The sequence below is a fragment of the Centropristis striata genome, chromosome 10 (genome assembly GCF_030273125.1).
Source record: "Centropristis striata isolate RG_2023a ecotype Rhode Island chromosome 10, C.striata_1.0, whole genome shotgun sequence".
Lineage (NCBI taxonomy): Eukaryota > Metazoa > Chordata > Actinopteri > Perciformes > Serranidae > Centropristis > Centropristis striata.
In genome coordinates, this window is record NC_081526.1 from 12,203,869 (window position 1) to 12,219,104 (window position 15,236).

At 37.4% G+C, this 15,236-nt stretch overlaps 1 protein-coding gene across 2 annotated transcripts; it reads right to left on the reverse strand.

The window, feature by feature from the left end:
* Positions 1-1,943: 1,943 nt before the first annotated feature.
* On the reverse strand, positions 1,944-9,518 carry slc5a3b (solute carrier family 5 member 3b). 2 transcript variants are annotated; one of them, XM_059342924.1, is made up of 2 exons: positions 9,319-9,518; positions 1,944-6,373 (listed from the first exon to the last, which is right to left on the reverse strand). In XM_059342924.1, the coding sequence occupies exon 2, from the start codon at positions 6,090-6,092 to the stop codon at positions 3,981-3,983; it is 2,112 nt and encodes a 703-aa protein (XP_059198907.1). In that variant the 5' UTR covers positions 6,093-6,373; positions 9,319-9,518; the 3' UTR covers positions 1,944-3,980. The 2 variants fall into 2 exon arrangements, with proteins under 2 accessions (XP_059198907.1, XP_059198908.1); XM_059342925.1 differs by having other exon boundaries at positions 9,260-9,335.
* Positions 9,519-15,236: the final 5,718 nt, after the last annotated feature.

Sequence of the window (15,236 nt, forward strand, 5' to 3'; positions counted from 1 at the left end):
CTACATGTGATGTGTCTGATCATTTCAGAAACATACCATCTTAAATCAATTACTTATTTCACACATGCCTGAAGACTGCAAATGGAGCTATGGCAGAAATAAATTGAAAATAATATTCAAGGCTTTAATTGGTTTAAGGTCACCTGAAACTATGATTTTTTTATGTTTTATTTTGCTATTTATATCAATAAAGGGAGTCGGTCCTCTTCCACACACTCCACCACCATATTTCTACAGTAGCCCAGAAGAGACGAACCAAACACATTTTACATGTAGTAGTTGGGGTGGAGCAGAGCTACAGGTGAATCTCAATAAATTGGAATATCATAAAAAAAGTTTATTTATGTCAATAATTCAATTGAAATGTGGAAATAACACATTATATAGATCCATTACACACAGAATGAAACATTTCATGTCTTAATTTATTTAATTTCTTCTAATTATGATTATGGCTTACATTTAATGAAGACATACAATTCAGTGACTCCAAAAAATATTACAAAAGACCATTTTTAAAAAGTATGTTTAATATGGAAATGTTGGCCTCTGAAAAGTATGTCCATCTATATGCACTCAAGACTTGGTTGGGGCTATTTGATTTGAACTACTGGAAATTTACTTTTCCATCATATTCTAATGTATTGAGATGCACCTGTAGATTCTAGAGCCCAACCTCTGAAAGTTTGCAATATTTTTTTTCCCTACTATGGCAAAGGGACGACCCAACCTATTCTGCTTCTGAATGGCTTACCCTGATATTCGTACTTTAACCTTAACCAGTCTCACTCATCATGCCTAAACCTAACCAAACCACCAGCCTTCAGTGGTTGGTATCTAGCCCCTACTGTGAGCAGAGGGGTATTCAGTTGGTTGCAATCTGTAACTTCACTGGTAGATGCAGCTCAATCCTACATTCAGTTATTCATTTATGGTTGAGTGAATGGCACACAAACAACAACAGGTCAGCCTCAAACGGTCATATTTTTAATAATTAAAGTTACTTATTCAAAGGGACCTGCTGTCATGAAAAGGAGGTCAATTTCTCAATTTGTTCCCAACTGCTACACACTGCATGCTAAATGTTAACTTGTTGCAATGGGGAGTCATAGGACATCAGTGACATGACATTTCATGGTGTCTAAATGCAACATCGTTGGTTGTGTCACTCTTAAAAATAGTACATTCGTCATGGTGTGACTCATTATGATATTGCTTCATTTTACATTTTGAACTCTGTGCTTCCACATCTCTACATTCACGTCCACAAGCTGACTTCTTATCCACTCTTACTTAATCATGGAAAGTTACAGAGGTGTTAAGGATTTGCTGGCTGGGAATAGAGGAATGTATGGAGCTAAACGGCTAAGGGGGGGAGATTTATAAGCCAGTGATCCCAGCTTTTTGATTGGCTGATTCTTGTGTAAAGAAGCCTGGAATCATCCAATGCTCTTTTTACTCTAAGCTGATTAATAAGGTCTTGCTGGGGTTTATGTAACACTGGTCAACAATGACAGAAAAACCCAAAATATATAGGAAAGCACTGAATGGGAAGGTAAGCTTGTTACAACTTAAGCCCAGTATGAATTCCTTCATAAAGTACCTCGTTATAGTTTTTTAAACATCTCAATTATCACAATCAATGCAGTTATTCAGGAGTTCTAATATAATTAGTGTCCATATCATCATAGCCCCAGGAGATAAACTGCTATGTTGAGTCCACAACTAATCCATTATTCATCTATCTTGCAATTTCATTGAAAACACATTCTCAGACTTCGTATTGGGATAAGCACATGATCAATAAACAATGCTTCTGGTGTTGTAATACCATTTAATACACAAGAAGTCAACAGGTCCTTTGACTTTACAATAAAACTTACATTAAAAGGACATTTTTTTGTGTGTTTCAGGAAAAAAATAAAACAACGAGCACACATTGGTCTTTGTCTTAGCAGAATCTTTATTTTCAGTTGTCTAAAAAATAAAATCCATAAAAATAACAACATATTTCTCTCAGAAAGAAAGAAAAAGGTTTTAAAGCTCTTTCCCATACAGCATTCATCAGTCATTAATCATCCTTGTGTTATGCATCATTTATGCCTGACATTAATAAGGATTGGCCTGTCACCATTAGGTCACCGACGTTTTAGACTGAGGTCATTCAACATTGTTGTTCCAAAATACATATAAACACACAAATCTTTTCTTTGTTTTTTTGTACTCTGGGTGTGTTGACATCTGGACACCTTACGATACAGAAATAATGACCACAATCCAGAAGGCCAGTAACTTTAAAATGCCAATGTATAAACTAAAAATGTACATGACAAAGCTGATTGATCACATGGCACTGCACAACATTTTCAGGACGTAAAACTGAATTATTTTTACTTTATTTTCTTTTTTCTTGCACACTAAGACACATTTGGTAGGATGTTTATAAAAGATGTACTTGAAACAAGATTATATAGTGCACTGAAATACATTGACAACACAGTAGATACACAACAAATGGCCTGCTATAGAGGATATGTATATTGTGAGTGATCCAGTGAGCCCTGAATTATATTGTACATGATGTTAACATAATGCAACATAAAATGAGATATACATAAAACAGAAAGCGATACAGAATCATGAGCATTGGTACTTGTGGCTTATTGTTGATACAATACTAGTGCATAAATTGTATTTATAAATATATATACTAGCTATATATATATAAAACATTTTTAAATAGCAATGCAGCTGCTGTTGTGAATGAGATCTAGTCAAGAGAGACGACAAATTGAACAGCCAATCAAATTGAATAAGTACCCTAATATATTAAGTTTATTTATTTACTTAAGATAAAAAAGAACAAATATTCTAATGTTGTGCTACTTCTCTTCATTTCCTGTGCTACCACATATTTGCTGTAAGCTTGATGCAATGTCTTGAGTACATTAAATCAAACAAGTGATTTTGATAATTACCATAAACATAATGGTCTTAACAGCAGCAGAGAAGCAGTGCTTCTTAGCACTTAAAATTAACTCTTTGTTTTACAAACTTCATAATGGTCCCATTAACAAAGAGAGCACTATCATTTCTACCTAATCTCTCTCCAGCAAAACATAATGGGTAGTAGGTAATTTGCTGGCAACCTTCAAATTAAATTTGAGGGCAAATTAAAATCAAACAGTGACACATACTTAAATTTCTGTTAAACTGATGCAGTTATAATATGATCAGCAGCAGATACTTGTACAAAACTATGATGGCCTATAAGCCAGAATCGTTTTAGGGATGCACAATTTATATCAGGCCAATAACTGAACATGCATTATGCATTATTCCAATAACAAAATTATTGCCAATACATTATCAGCCAATAACCCAGTATCACTACACCTCAATGTTTTTTACCCTCAGATTTATTGACAGGACAAAAATGTCTTATCGGTTAAAAAAGATCTATATTGTGCATCCCTAATACTTTTTACTATGGACATATGTATGCGATACAAGCAACTAAGTCCATCATGGATAACAGGAGAAAAAAAAGAGAAAATTATCACAGAATACTTTTTTTTCTTTTTACCAAACAACAAAACAAGTGCTTTTGTCAAATGAGGCAAACATTAACTTCACTAAGAGTACAACAGTTTAAAAAAACAATTTAAAAAAACAGTACAGGTTCCGAATGTAGGATTAACAATAAGCGCTGTACAAAATGGTCACGCAAGTGCCAAATAAGCTTCATAGTCATTAAGGAGTATTAGTTTCATGTGGAGAAGCTTTAATCATTTCAAATAAATGATTAGAATAAGATCCCTGTTAGAGAGCTACAAAAGACAACTGTAAACATTACAGACAGAGCTTCTCAAATCTTTGAAAATTTAACTGTTCGTTTGTAACAGCCCCCAACCCCCATATAACCTCCACCTTAATAATAGACCCCATACCAGTCCCCATTAGTTTAGTGCAGAGTTCAGCTACAGTGAGAAATAAATAAACATGAAGATGCCCACACAGCAGACACACAGCAGAACCACGTTGAGGAGAATTTTTATTCTAGGTGGCTCGTACAGCATCTGTGCAATGACTGTCTCATCCTCCTGATGTACTTTTTGCTGAGCGCTCTGTGCATCGTCCTTATATCCACAAAACCAATGCAGTAACCGCATACACCCTCTAGTCTCCCTTTCCTCTCTGGTCATCTTTCCATTACCAAATCGCTCTGCAGGGGTGGTGGCAGGGGAAGTTTCCGTACTTGGGGTTGCTGGATCATGGTCAGTGGTTGGGACCAGGAGTTTCACATCTGCCCCATCCAAACGCATCTCCTTTCTGACATCTGGGGGCATTTCCTTATGGTGTATTCCATCCCCATTATAATGACTCTTTTCAGTCAGCCTGTACGTTTCCATTCTGTCCTTTGTGGGAACCATTTTAATGTTGCGGAGCCCCCAGAATGTGGTGGTACGAACTCGTTCCTCATCAGGTGGGGAGGTTAAGAGGCTGACCACCACTGCAACCAAGCCTGAAATCCAGAACAGCCCAGCGGCAAAATACATGTAGTGAACCTTAACGATGAAGGAAGGCCTATCATCCGGCTGGTCACAGCGAGGCTGGCGGTAGATAAAAGCTAGGATCAGTCGAAGGGCACCAAGTGTGAAACCTGTCATGCCTCCACAAAATGCGCCGATCTCATTACACCGTGTCCAGAACACACCTAACAGGAAGAGGGCAGCAATTGGTGGAGTGAGGTAGCCAGCAACTTCCTGGATGTAGAGGTATGTCTGTCCACCTTGCATTTCAATAATAACAGGGACCCAGGCAATGCTGATTACCACCATGATCACAACAAACACGCGGCCCACAATCAGCAGCTCACGCTGACACGCCTCACTGCGAGCATTTTTGTAGATGTCCAGTGTGAAGATGGTGCTTGCACTGTTGAAGATTGAGTCTAGATCACTCATCAGGGCAGCGATCATGACAGCCATCATCAGACCCCTGAGGCCAACAGGCATCACTGCCATGACCAGGCGAGGGTAGGCAATGTTTGAGCAGCCGGCCTGAGAACCACACACGGCCATGCAGTGCTCTGGACCAATGCAGGCGAGCTCGTCAGCAAACATGATGCGGGAGATCATTCCTGGAATGACTATTATGAACATGGGCAGGATCTTGAGGAAACCGGCCATGAGCGTAGAGCCCTTAGCATGAGCAAGGTTCTTTGCAGCCAGTACTCTCTGAACAATGACCTGGTCTGCACACCAGTACCAAATAGATGCAGGGGTCTGGCCAAGAATGAAGCCAGGCCATGGGATGTCTTCATCTAGGGGACCTCGAAGAATGCGTAGTGAGTTCGGTTTCGGCTCAATTCGGCAGGAAGGAGAATAGGTGTAATTTCCAGTAGCCATTATAGCAGTGACATTGGGAACTGCCTGCATGTACTTAGTTCGGACACCTTCTAGTCCACCAACTTTGACTAGGCTGATGATAGTTAAGGTTAGGGCTCCACCAATCATCAACACTGCCTGAAGTGCATCTGTGTAGAGTACTGCCACCAATCCACCAGTGACAGTGAGCAGTGCAGTCATACTGATGAGCAGGACGATGGACACATATAGGTTCCACCCCAGGGACTCCTGAATGAAGAGAGCCCCAGCATACAAGTCCACAGACAGCTTGGTAAAAATGTAAAGTAAAATAGACAAAAGAGCAAAGTAAACCTTTAGCCTTTTTCCACCAAAGCGTTTCGACAGGTACTCAGGCATGGTGTAGACCCCCGAGTGTATGTACACAGGGATAAAGACCCAGCCAAGCAGCTGAAGAAGTAGAAGTGCATTAAATTCCCATGCTCCAACAGCAAAGCCACTTGCTGCTCCTGACCCAGCCAGACCAATGAAGTGTTCACTGCCAATGTTGCTGACGAAGAGCGATGCACCGATCACTATCCATGTCATGGAGCGTCCAGCCAGGAAGTAGCCACTCACAGTGCTGCGATTGGCTTTCCACATAGAAAAAAACCCAATGGCTAGCACCAGGACAAAATATAGTGCTACCACAGCAATGTCCACTGCTTCCATTCCAGGAGCCATTTTTACTTAAAAAAAAAATTCTCTTGGAAGTTAAGCTCACAGCTATACAAATACTCACAAAAAAGGAATGGAAAGTCAAACGTAAGCTTTAATCGTTTAAAAAGGAACAATAGAAATGCTTTGCTTTGGTTTGCTGTCTGGATGGAAGATGTAGTATCCACCGTCAGGTCAAATTCACTAGGTGTGCTTCGGAGGGGGTTATCCACCAGCACTGAGGTCGTTCTAGTTTTAGAGGAGGATGTTGCAGGTCTCTGGTCTAGAAAAGCCTAGAGTTAAAATTCCTGCAAGACAGCAAAGACAATGAAAAACACCTCATTAGAGCCGTATTTTGAAAAGGGAAAAACACCGAATAAAAATGCTTTAAAGTTTGCAGCCTCTCTGAATACATGATAATAAAAAAAATAATAAAAGAGAGGTTTAAAAATGACTGGAGTCATACAGAACATTTTCATCACAATCCACACAATTTATCAGAATCACTAATGAAAGAAATGCCAAATACGCCACAGCATAAGACTATAAACCACATGAAGATTATTAAGAACGCTACTTTTAATTAATTCAGTTTGCAACTGCAGTAATTTTCCAGCACAAGTCCTTGGGTTTAGCCTGTCCTGTCTAACTGAGTTTCCACCTTAATCTTTTTAACACAAAGAACCCAAAGCTGTAAAAACTTCAACGAAAGCTTATAATAACATTATGTAAGAAATCAGAAAGAGTCAAGCAGGAAAAAAAAACACATACCAAGGCTAGGGAAATGCTAATGACTAAACTTTGTAATTCCATCTTTATGGTTTAAGTCATAAATAAATAAAGTAGAGGGACAACAGAATATTACTGAAAGACAAAATTCTTACAGATTCAAAATGTAATGCTTACAATATATAATCCATGCACACACACCTAAATCTATTACAATGATATCACCAAACTTACACCTAAACCCTTGCACATGTTGGCTCAGCCTAGAAGTGAAGCCCGAAACTCAGTTGTATGCTATACTGTACACATTTTATACAAATAAAATTTAACAGATACATATAAATAACTGAGATGGATTAAATTATGTGCATGGTTGTGACGTGAGAGCACATCTGTTTTGAGTGAATCTCTGAAACACACACACACACACACAAAAACACACGGACACACACACTTGGATGTCTGGCCTCTCTTGAGGTTTCAGCCTTCCATGCATGCTAGAAAATAACCCCACGCATTCATCTTCACAACCAGGCTTTATGCATAACTGTCCCTCTGAATAAAAGAAGTCTTTGTTTTCATTTCACCAACTCATCATCAAGGGCTGCACACCATGTGTTCACCATAAACTATCCAGGAGACCCCAGCTCAGAAATACAGCAATGTCATCATTTTATTTGCAAAGTTATATATAATGTGGAATTCAAATACAAGCATTACAATCCCAGTAAGCCAATTGATAAGATACTTAAATAATAACTAAATTGATATGTGGAATATATTATACTCTCCAACTTTTTGCAACAGATTATTAACTTTTTGTTGAATTATACCCATTTTCAACATTTTCATAAATGTTATTCCTAGGATATAAGTCAGTCTTAAAATATTATTAAGCATGACCAATCTCTCTCAATTCCAAAAACTGAGTGCTGAAATTAAACTAAAGATGTGTAACATCACAAAGTACAACGTGTGGAACTGCTCCATAGACAATGGCTGCATTTTTTGGTATCCCACAATGCAATGCAGTAGTGATGACAACATTTGCATATGACAATGGTGGACAGCAACCAAGGCATAATTTATTCATTTTACATTAGATTTGTTTCACTTGTTTCTATTTGGCATTGCTTTTTAGTTACTTTTTGCAAAACTTTATCTGTACATGTACAAATCTGGTCTTCAATTTTTATACTATGTACGTAGAAAGAAGGAAAAAAATGCAACCAAAGCAGATTTCTTACAAGCTTTGTTCACATGTTGTCACTGCAAAGTACACTTACAGACATAAAGAAAAACCCAAACTCGATTTATTATGCCTGCAGTCAGAACCAGAGGAAGTGAAATTGGCATGGCTTACAACGGTTACACGTCTCTAACTGGCAAGGAAGCTATCGGAAAGTTGTGTTGTAACTTCCATTCAGTATATTCAGGAAAAAAACACTACTTTAGTGCATAATATACCATTTTTGGACACAGCAAATTAATTTGAAAAGTATGCATATGCATACTGCGGGGTTCCACACAATCTCATTCACTGTCTATGGAGCAGATCTAGACTTTATACCTCATCACAAGTTTACTTTCTTGCTTTTAGTGAGATTAGACTACACTACCCTAGGCCATGCAAATAACATATTGGAATTCTAAATTTAGGCGTTATTCCCCTTTAATTCATAACTCTGTGCCAAGTATTCAAAAGCCAAGAGAGATCTGCCTTTGCGGAGGAGAACCAGCTCTGACATGTAAGCCCAGATAAGTCACTAAACCCTGAGTTATATCACAAGTCCACACAACTAAATAATAACTGCCAAAAAGAATACAAGCCAAAAACGATCTTGTTTGTACAAGAGAAAGCCCTTTCACATGAATGGTACTCTTGCACAGCTTAAATGTAGACAGTGAAAGCTTCACCTTGTCTTTGATCCAGGCGCCAAGTGAGGCCAGCTGACGGCATGAAAAAAAACAGAGGCATAATGGATAGATGGTGTGCAGAACAATTGCTGCATTAATTAATGGCCAAGTGTGGCTGACACTGGGACCCGCCTTTGTTAATACAAAGGAGAGGTAACACCAGTCCACGGGGAGGCGTGATGCACCTATCAGGCGTGTGGAAATTTCTAGAACTGCAAAAGCTTCGCATCTTGAAGGAGCTTGAATGCCTCATTATTAACTACCTTAAATGCAGTTCTGGATTCATATTGGGATATTTTCCAACTACAGGCAAGTCTGACATACAATGCAATATAAAAGGTGTTAAGCATTTTCTTCCATTCGCGGTTAAATATGGGCCAGATGTCTCATCATCACTGTCAGTTGAGACATTTGACACAGATAATGAATGACAACATCAACTGTCATTCGTGAAAACACAGCAACACGAACATACGACAGCATTAATAAAAAAAAAAAAGATAACAGAGTCACATGCATGTAGTCGTTACCTTACATACAAGACTCACCGGATCCATTGATTATTAAAAAAACAAACAATAAAAATGAACACGCTAAATATATGTACCTTTTTCAGCTAGTGTTAGCATGCACGCTAAATTCACTCCACGCCCCGGAGGGAAGATGTGAATGAAGAAGAGGTGACTCCCTCCTGAAGAGCCGTCCCCCTACGCTGATAGTTGGGTCTTCGTAACACGCAGTGCCCCTTGTCAATACCTCTGCGTTGTTAATGACGCTCGCAGTCCGTTTTTTATTATCTTCTCTGTGTCTTCCTGTACAGAGAACCGAGATGCCCGCTCACATAATGCTGCCTCTTCTTTTTATACGCACCAGTTCAATCCACGCCCCACACTTGAACACACCCGTGAGGCGTTTGGGTGCAAAAGCGCCAACTGAAAAACTACTCCAGCTAATGTCATACTGAACTACACGTTTGCACAACCTTTATAATAACAAGGAAGTGTGCGTTTTAACTAAGTGCCATTCAGGAGCCAACGGCCACTAAACACCAACACGGTCCACAGCTTGTTTTCACAAATTACACATGTAAACTTAGGCTCTTTGTGTCTTATAATAACTTATTAGATGACACATATCGTCACACTGTTAAAATAAACGCCTAACTCATTGTTTCAAGTTTTGTACCATATGACATTTATTGATCATTTCACTCAAAAAGGATGTAACAAAGGATGGCTATTGGCATAGCAATAACACTGTGTGTGATTTATGTAACTTAAGAGAAATAAATGACTTAGGCAATTTTTTTAACATGCCTTTGTGACTTAAGCAAGATATGGTAACACTTTATTTTGAAGGTGTCTACATAAGAGTCACACAAGCCTGTCAGAAACATGCATGACAAGTATCATGAGCATTAATGTTACTTCAAAGTGTCAACATCCCATGTCCTGTTTATGACACGCTCATGTCATTCTTATGTAGAAACCTTCAAAATAAAGTGTTACCATATCTTGCTTAAGTCACAAAGGCATGTTCAAAAAATTGTTTATTTATTTTGACTTAGACATAATAAATCCACTTAAGTCACACACTTGACATAGGCCATCATCTTAAAGGGATAAAATCACATGATCTGATCAACTGAGGATGTTGGCGATTTTACCATAGGTGGTCGGCGTCATGAGGAGATGATTTAGGCAAAAAAAAACTATTTTGACAGAAAATGACATAGGCGTTTATTTTAGCAGTGTGACGATATAAACTGATGTGTATTAAATAATAAAAACTATTCCAAACATTAACATACTGTATTAAAATGGAGGTGACATTTGTATGTAGATATTTGTATATAGTAACTGCTGACCAAGAAAAATACCTCAGTTTGGTAAATCATCTACAGCTTGCAACCACAGGTAGATATGAAGTAGGCTAATTAACCTGAAGTAACAGTTGTCTGTAATGTCTGACGTAATAGAAACTACTAGAAACTACTCTGACGGATTACATAAATCTAGCCCCTAATCAGATTTTAGGGTTGTAATCTGGAACAATCTAGAAAGAAACTGCTGCCCTGAAATGGAATTCAGTCCTGCATGCCAGTAACAATGCCCATAAGAGATGGAAAGGTATGCATATTTATCTTTTGAAAGGACACATGTTTTCGTTTTACAACTGACCTGGCACAGATGAAGCTATTCATTGGAAAGCATCAGGCCAGTGATAAGGAGGAAATGGCTGATATTTTAGAGCAATAGGAGGAAATCACCACATAATATACAGTAGCTATTGTGCCATCATTACTGTTCCTCAGGCTTAGGCAATATTAGGTTCACTCTGTGGAGAAAGAATATCATAGGCTCTTTTATGAAAGATAATGCAATACAAATCTCTAATGTTCAGATATACTGTATATTTGGAAAAACTGAATATGCAAGTGTAAGTCATCTATTCCTGCACAATGTCCTACAATACACTGTGATTTCACACTTTATTGTGTAATATATTGCATTCGCACCACCAATACTACTACTACTACTAATAATAATAATAATAATAATAATAATAATAATAGCATAGCATAGCATAGCATGATACACAACACATACCAAAACATACCAACACACATGGTATTAAACATTGATTTTTGCAGTCATAACTACATTGTAAAAATCATAATAGTAACTGTCAAAAGCCTCAGTAATCACATGAGGTTAACATGGTTGACTTCCAACAAAACATCCTGCAGAGCAGACATAGTTATGCATACTACAGGGGGAGGACAACAGAGTAAATTTCCACTCACTCTTAGAGGTATTTTGGAAAATTCCATTTCACGCAAAACTCAATTTCCCAGCAAACCCTGCGCGCCTGCGTTCCGTGTTTCTTGAGCGTCAGCGACAGCGAGTCACTTGAGGACAAGTGGCAGCGGCAAGGCTTGAGAATGGTCTATGGATTCATTCACTGTTTGTTTTCACTGTGTGGCTCTGCAGTTTTCCTTTATTTCGCTTGGAAGGCTGATTTGATTATATTTTAATGGTTTCAGATGCGTTTATCAAGCAGACGTTTGTCTCATGTCACGGTAATTTGATGTTGCTAACGTAGCATATAGTAGAGAACCATAGACTGTATAAATAGTAGAGAACACGTTTGTCTCGTTTATTTACGCCTACTACATAGCCAAAAACCTCACCCAAGGACCATCGAAGTATTTCCCATCAGTATATTGCAGCACGATATATTCGCCATGTTAGTAAAGTAAATTAAAGACTCCCAACAATAAAATGTAAATAAATACACACGCATCACATAATAAACCTATACATGTAGGTATAAACAGAACATTAGAATAAAGGGGACACATATGCTTAGATATTACACTGTTTATAGTCCAGTAATATTAATTTGTCTTGCACTTCGACCCAAGTCTTAATTTTGATATTATGACTTGTGAATGTCTGTTTCATTATAGCCTAGGCCACATTATGACACTATGCAGTAAAAGAGAGATGTAAGGAAGAAGGTGCATAATTATGTTTGTATTCTCTGATTTGACAAACATCAGCAACTTGTTTGGGTGATACACCCAGCTGTATTTTATTTTTAAAATGTCCACAGTGCTGCACAGTGACCATAAATCGTATCAAAACAATAAAATATAGTCTGTGTGAAGCAATGTTGCTGTTAAGCATTTAAGCCAGTGAGCACTCAACCAGGGGAAATAGGTTCCCATCCTACATTAAGCTTTTGCAGTTTGGTGAGAGCAACTGCAGTGTCATGTGTCATGCATTGTGCAGCGAGTAATTGATCTTGTACAGGCCAAGCTCGTCTCCTAATGATTTGAAGTAGATTCTTGTTTACTTTGGCCATCTTTCCCCTCGTCATCCCAGTCATAAGACCTGTGGTGATATTAGCATCATGGCTCAACAGCTGTGTCTCACAGTGTAGTTACACTGAGAATTCATTCATTCATGGAAAAATTCTCAGTCTAGTTTTAGCCTGCGGACCAGCAGTTTATTTATAATCAGGCCAAATATAATGTTTGGATATATCAAATGTACCTAATCTATTTTTACTTAATTTGGAAACATTTATTACTCTGCACATAAATGAGGAGTTGGGCTGACCACTAATTTGCAGTGTGTTCAGTCTATTATTGGTTTGCTTTTCCTTTGGTGACTGACAGTTTGTCATCAGTTTCATCAGTGGTAATGTTTGAAACCTTCCTTATACCGTCATTCAGGTTTAACACCACAAAGCCACAGCTCTGGCTGCAGTGTCAGTCAGTTATTTTCAGCTGTCTATTTTCTTTAATCCAACTTGGCCAAAGGATAGCCTTGTGGTCATTTCTGCTCAGATATTTAACGAAACCATGTGGCCACTTAACACAACCAATGCTTTATTCTATTTCTGGAAATGTATCTTTAAAGGCTGTGAATACTAATTGGTATACATCTCCACAAAGTTATTTATTATGTACAGAAAAGCACCTTGCTTTCTTGTAAGATGCAGGTAAGATACAATATCCCTTGAAAAGATTTTCCTCCTCCAGCCATCTACAACTCATAGAACCAATGTTGTGAATATCAGTTTTATTCTAGTCATTAAGGTTTTATTTATTTGTGGTTTTGCAGTTCAATAAGAATTATGTCATTTTATGCAGAGGAGGCAACATGTACAAGAATTTAGCAGTTGTAATAGTAGGAGAAGTTTTGCCTTTTTTTAAGATATCTATTTAACTACATGAAAAACAGTTAGGCAGACGGGGGGGGGGGGGGGGAGAACAACCCCCTTGACACTGGTAGCAATAAACCGATTGTTCCCCCCTCCCTCTTATCATTAGAAACACCAGTGCGCCTGTACAGCACTCTTAGTGTGTACAGTATACACACACTATAGCCCCCCTTTGTGGCACAGAGCGTGTTAGGCAAAGTCAGGCTGTCTTTGAGCTAGCTGACTTCACAAACAGAACTTGGGTGACAGGTCTCACGGGGCTAGTTACCAATTGAGTGCAACCCTGAATTTTCCAAAGCAGTTTCTTTAACAAATGGCTCCATGACAAATAGTCTTGTAAAAACAGGTGTAGTGCAGATAATTTAAATTATGTAAATCAAATAAATAGAGGGATATCAGATAGCTTGTGCATGTTATTTTGTGCAAATGGGCCTTACTTTCAAGAATTTGGCAATTGGTTGTAGCAACATACTATGTAATTCCAAAAATATATTCAAATGATCTACTCAAATTTTTTTTTAAATAAAGATTTGATTAGATTCGTAGTGGGAAAATGTCTGTGAACCTTAAGGACTGAAAATAGTCCTTAATAAAAGTGTTTTTTAAATGGCCACAAGGTGGTGCTGTCCACACAAGAACCTGATAGGTTCTTTTTTCATGACTTAGTGTTTCTAGAGTTTTTGATTTTATGATTTTTTTTCAATTAGCTTGCAAACATAAACTCATGGGTAGAAGTTAAAATATATATGTTTTAAATTCTGCCCACTCTGTCTGTGGTAAATATTGTTTTATGTAATTAAGTCTATAAAAAGATTTACAATTATAAAAAATGTTTTTTATGGTCCACATGATGATTGATGGCCTGTAAATGATCCAAGCATGAAATATTTGATTTTACAGACTGTCAGAGGTTTAGCAACTGGTCTGTAAAAATGTCAAATGCTATCTGTCTATGAGCCTGTAATTTACCATTAGTCTATGGTATACTTGCTTATAACTTGTCCCTTTTAATTACATACAAACTTGTTACAGTAAACAATGAAATACTGGGATGTCAGCTTAACAAAAGAAAATAGGTCAAGATTTATTAGTATAGGGTTAATGTAGTGTATGGACTTTATTCACATTTACACATAAAAACACTTTAAAAAGTCATAGCAATTTTGAATAATAATATGATACTTAATAGGTATCTTCATAGGCAAATTTCGGCTTCACTTATCGTTACACATATATATATGCAATTAAAATTAACTAAGGTAAACTAAAAGGCAAATGCTATTTACTTTAAACTGTTTTTTTTTTTTCAGAACACTTGTTTGACTTAAATTTTGACTCACAATGTCAATATTTTCCATGAGTTGTCACAAGAGAACAATGACCAATATGTGTCAATACATAACTGCCTAAATTGTCCAAACGCTAAAAGTTCATAAAAGTTTATAGTTTTAAAATCAATAAACTACAGGCATTTATTTCAGGAAGAAACCCAGATTGCAGTCTTTAAAATTCTTAATTTTGTATTGATACTTGAAATAAATCCACTGTTTTTATCCACATTATCCGAGTTGAAGCAGTTGTAGTAAAGACAAGTTTGCGTTACACAGGAGCGCCATCTAGAGACGTAAACATGTATTTGCCTGTCTGTGTGTGCATATAGAACCTGCATCATGACTTAAGCTGTTATAACTAAAATCTCAGTTAAAAATGTATTATTTTCATAAAATTACATCTGACAATAAAAAAAAGTCATAATGATATTGTTATTCAGTAATATAGGAATGCCGAATA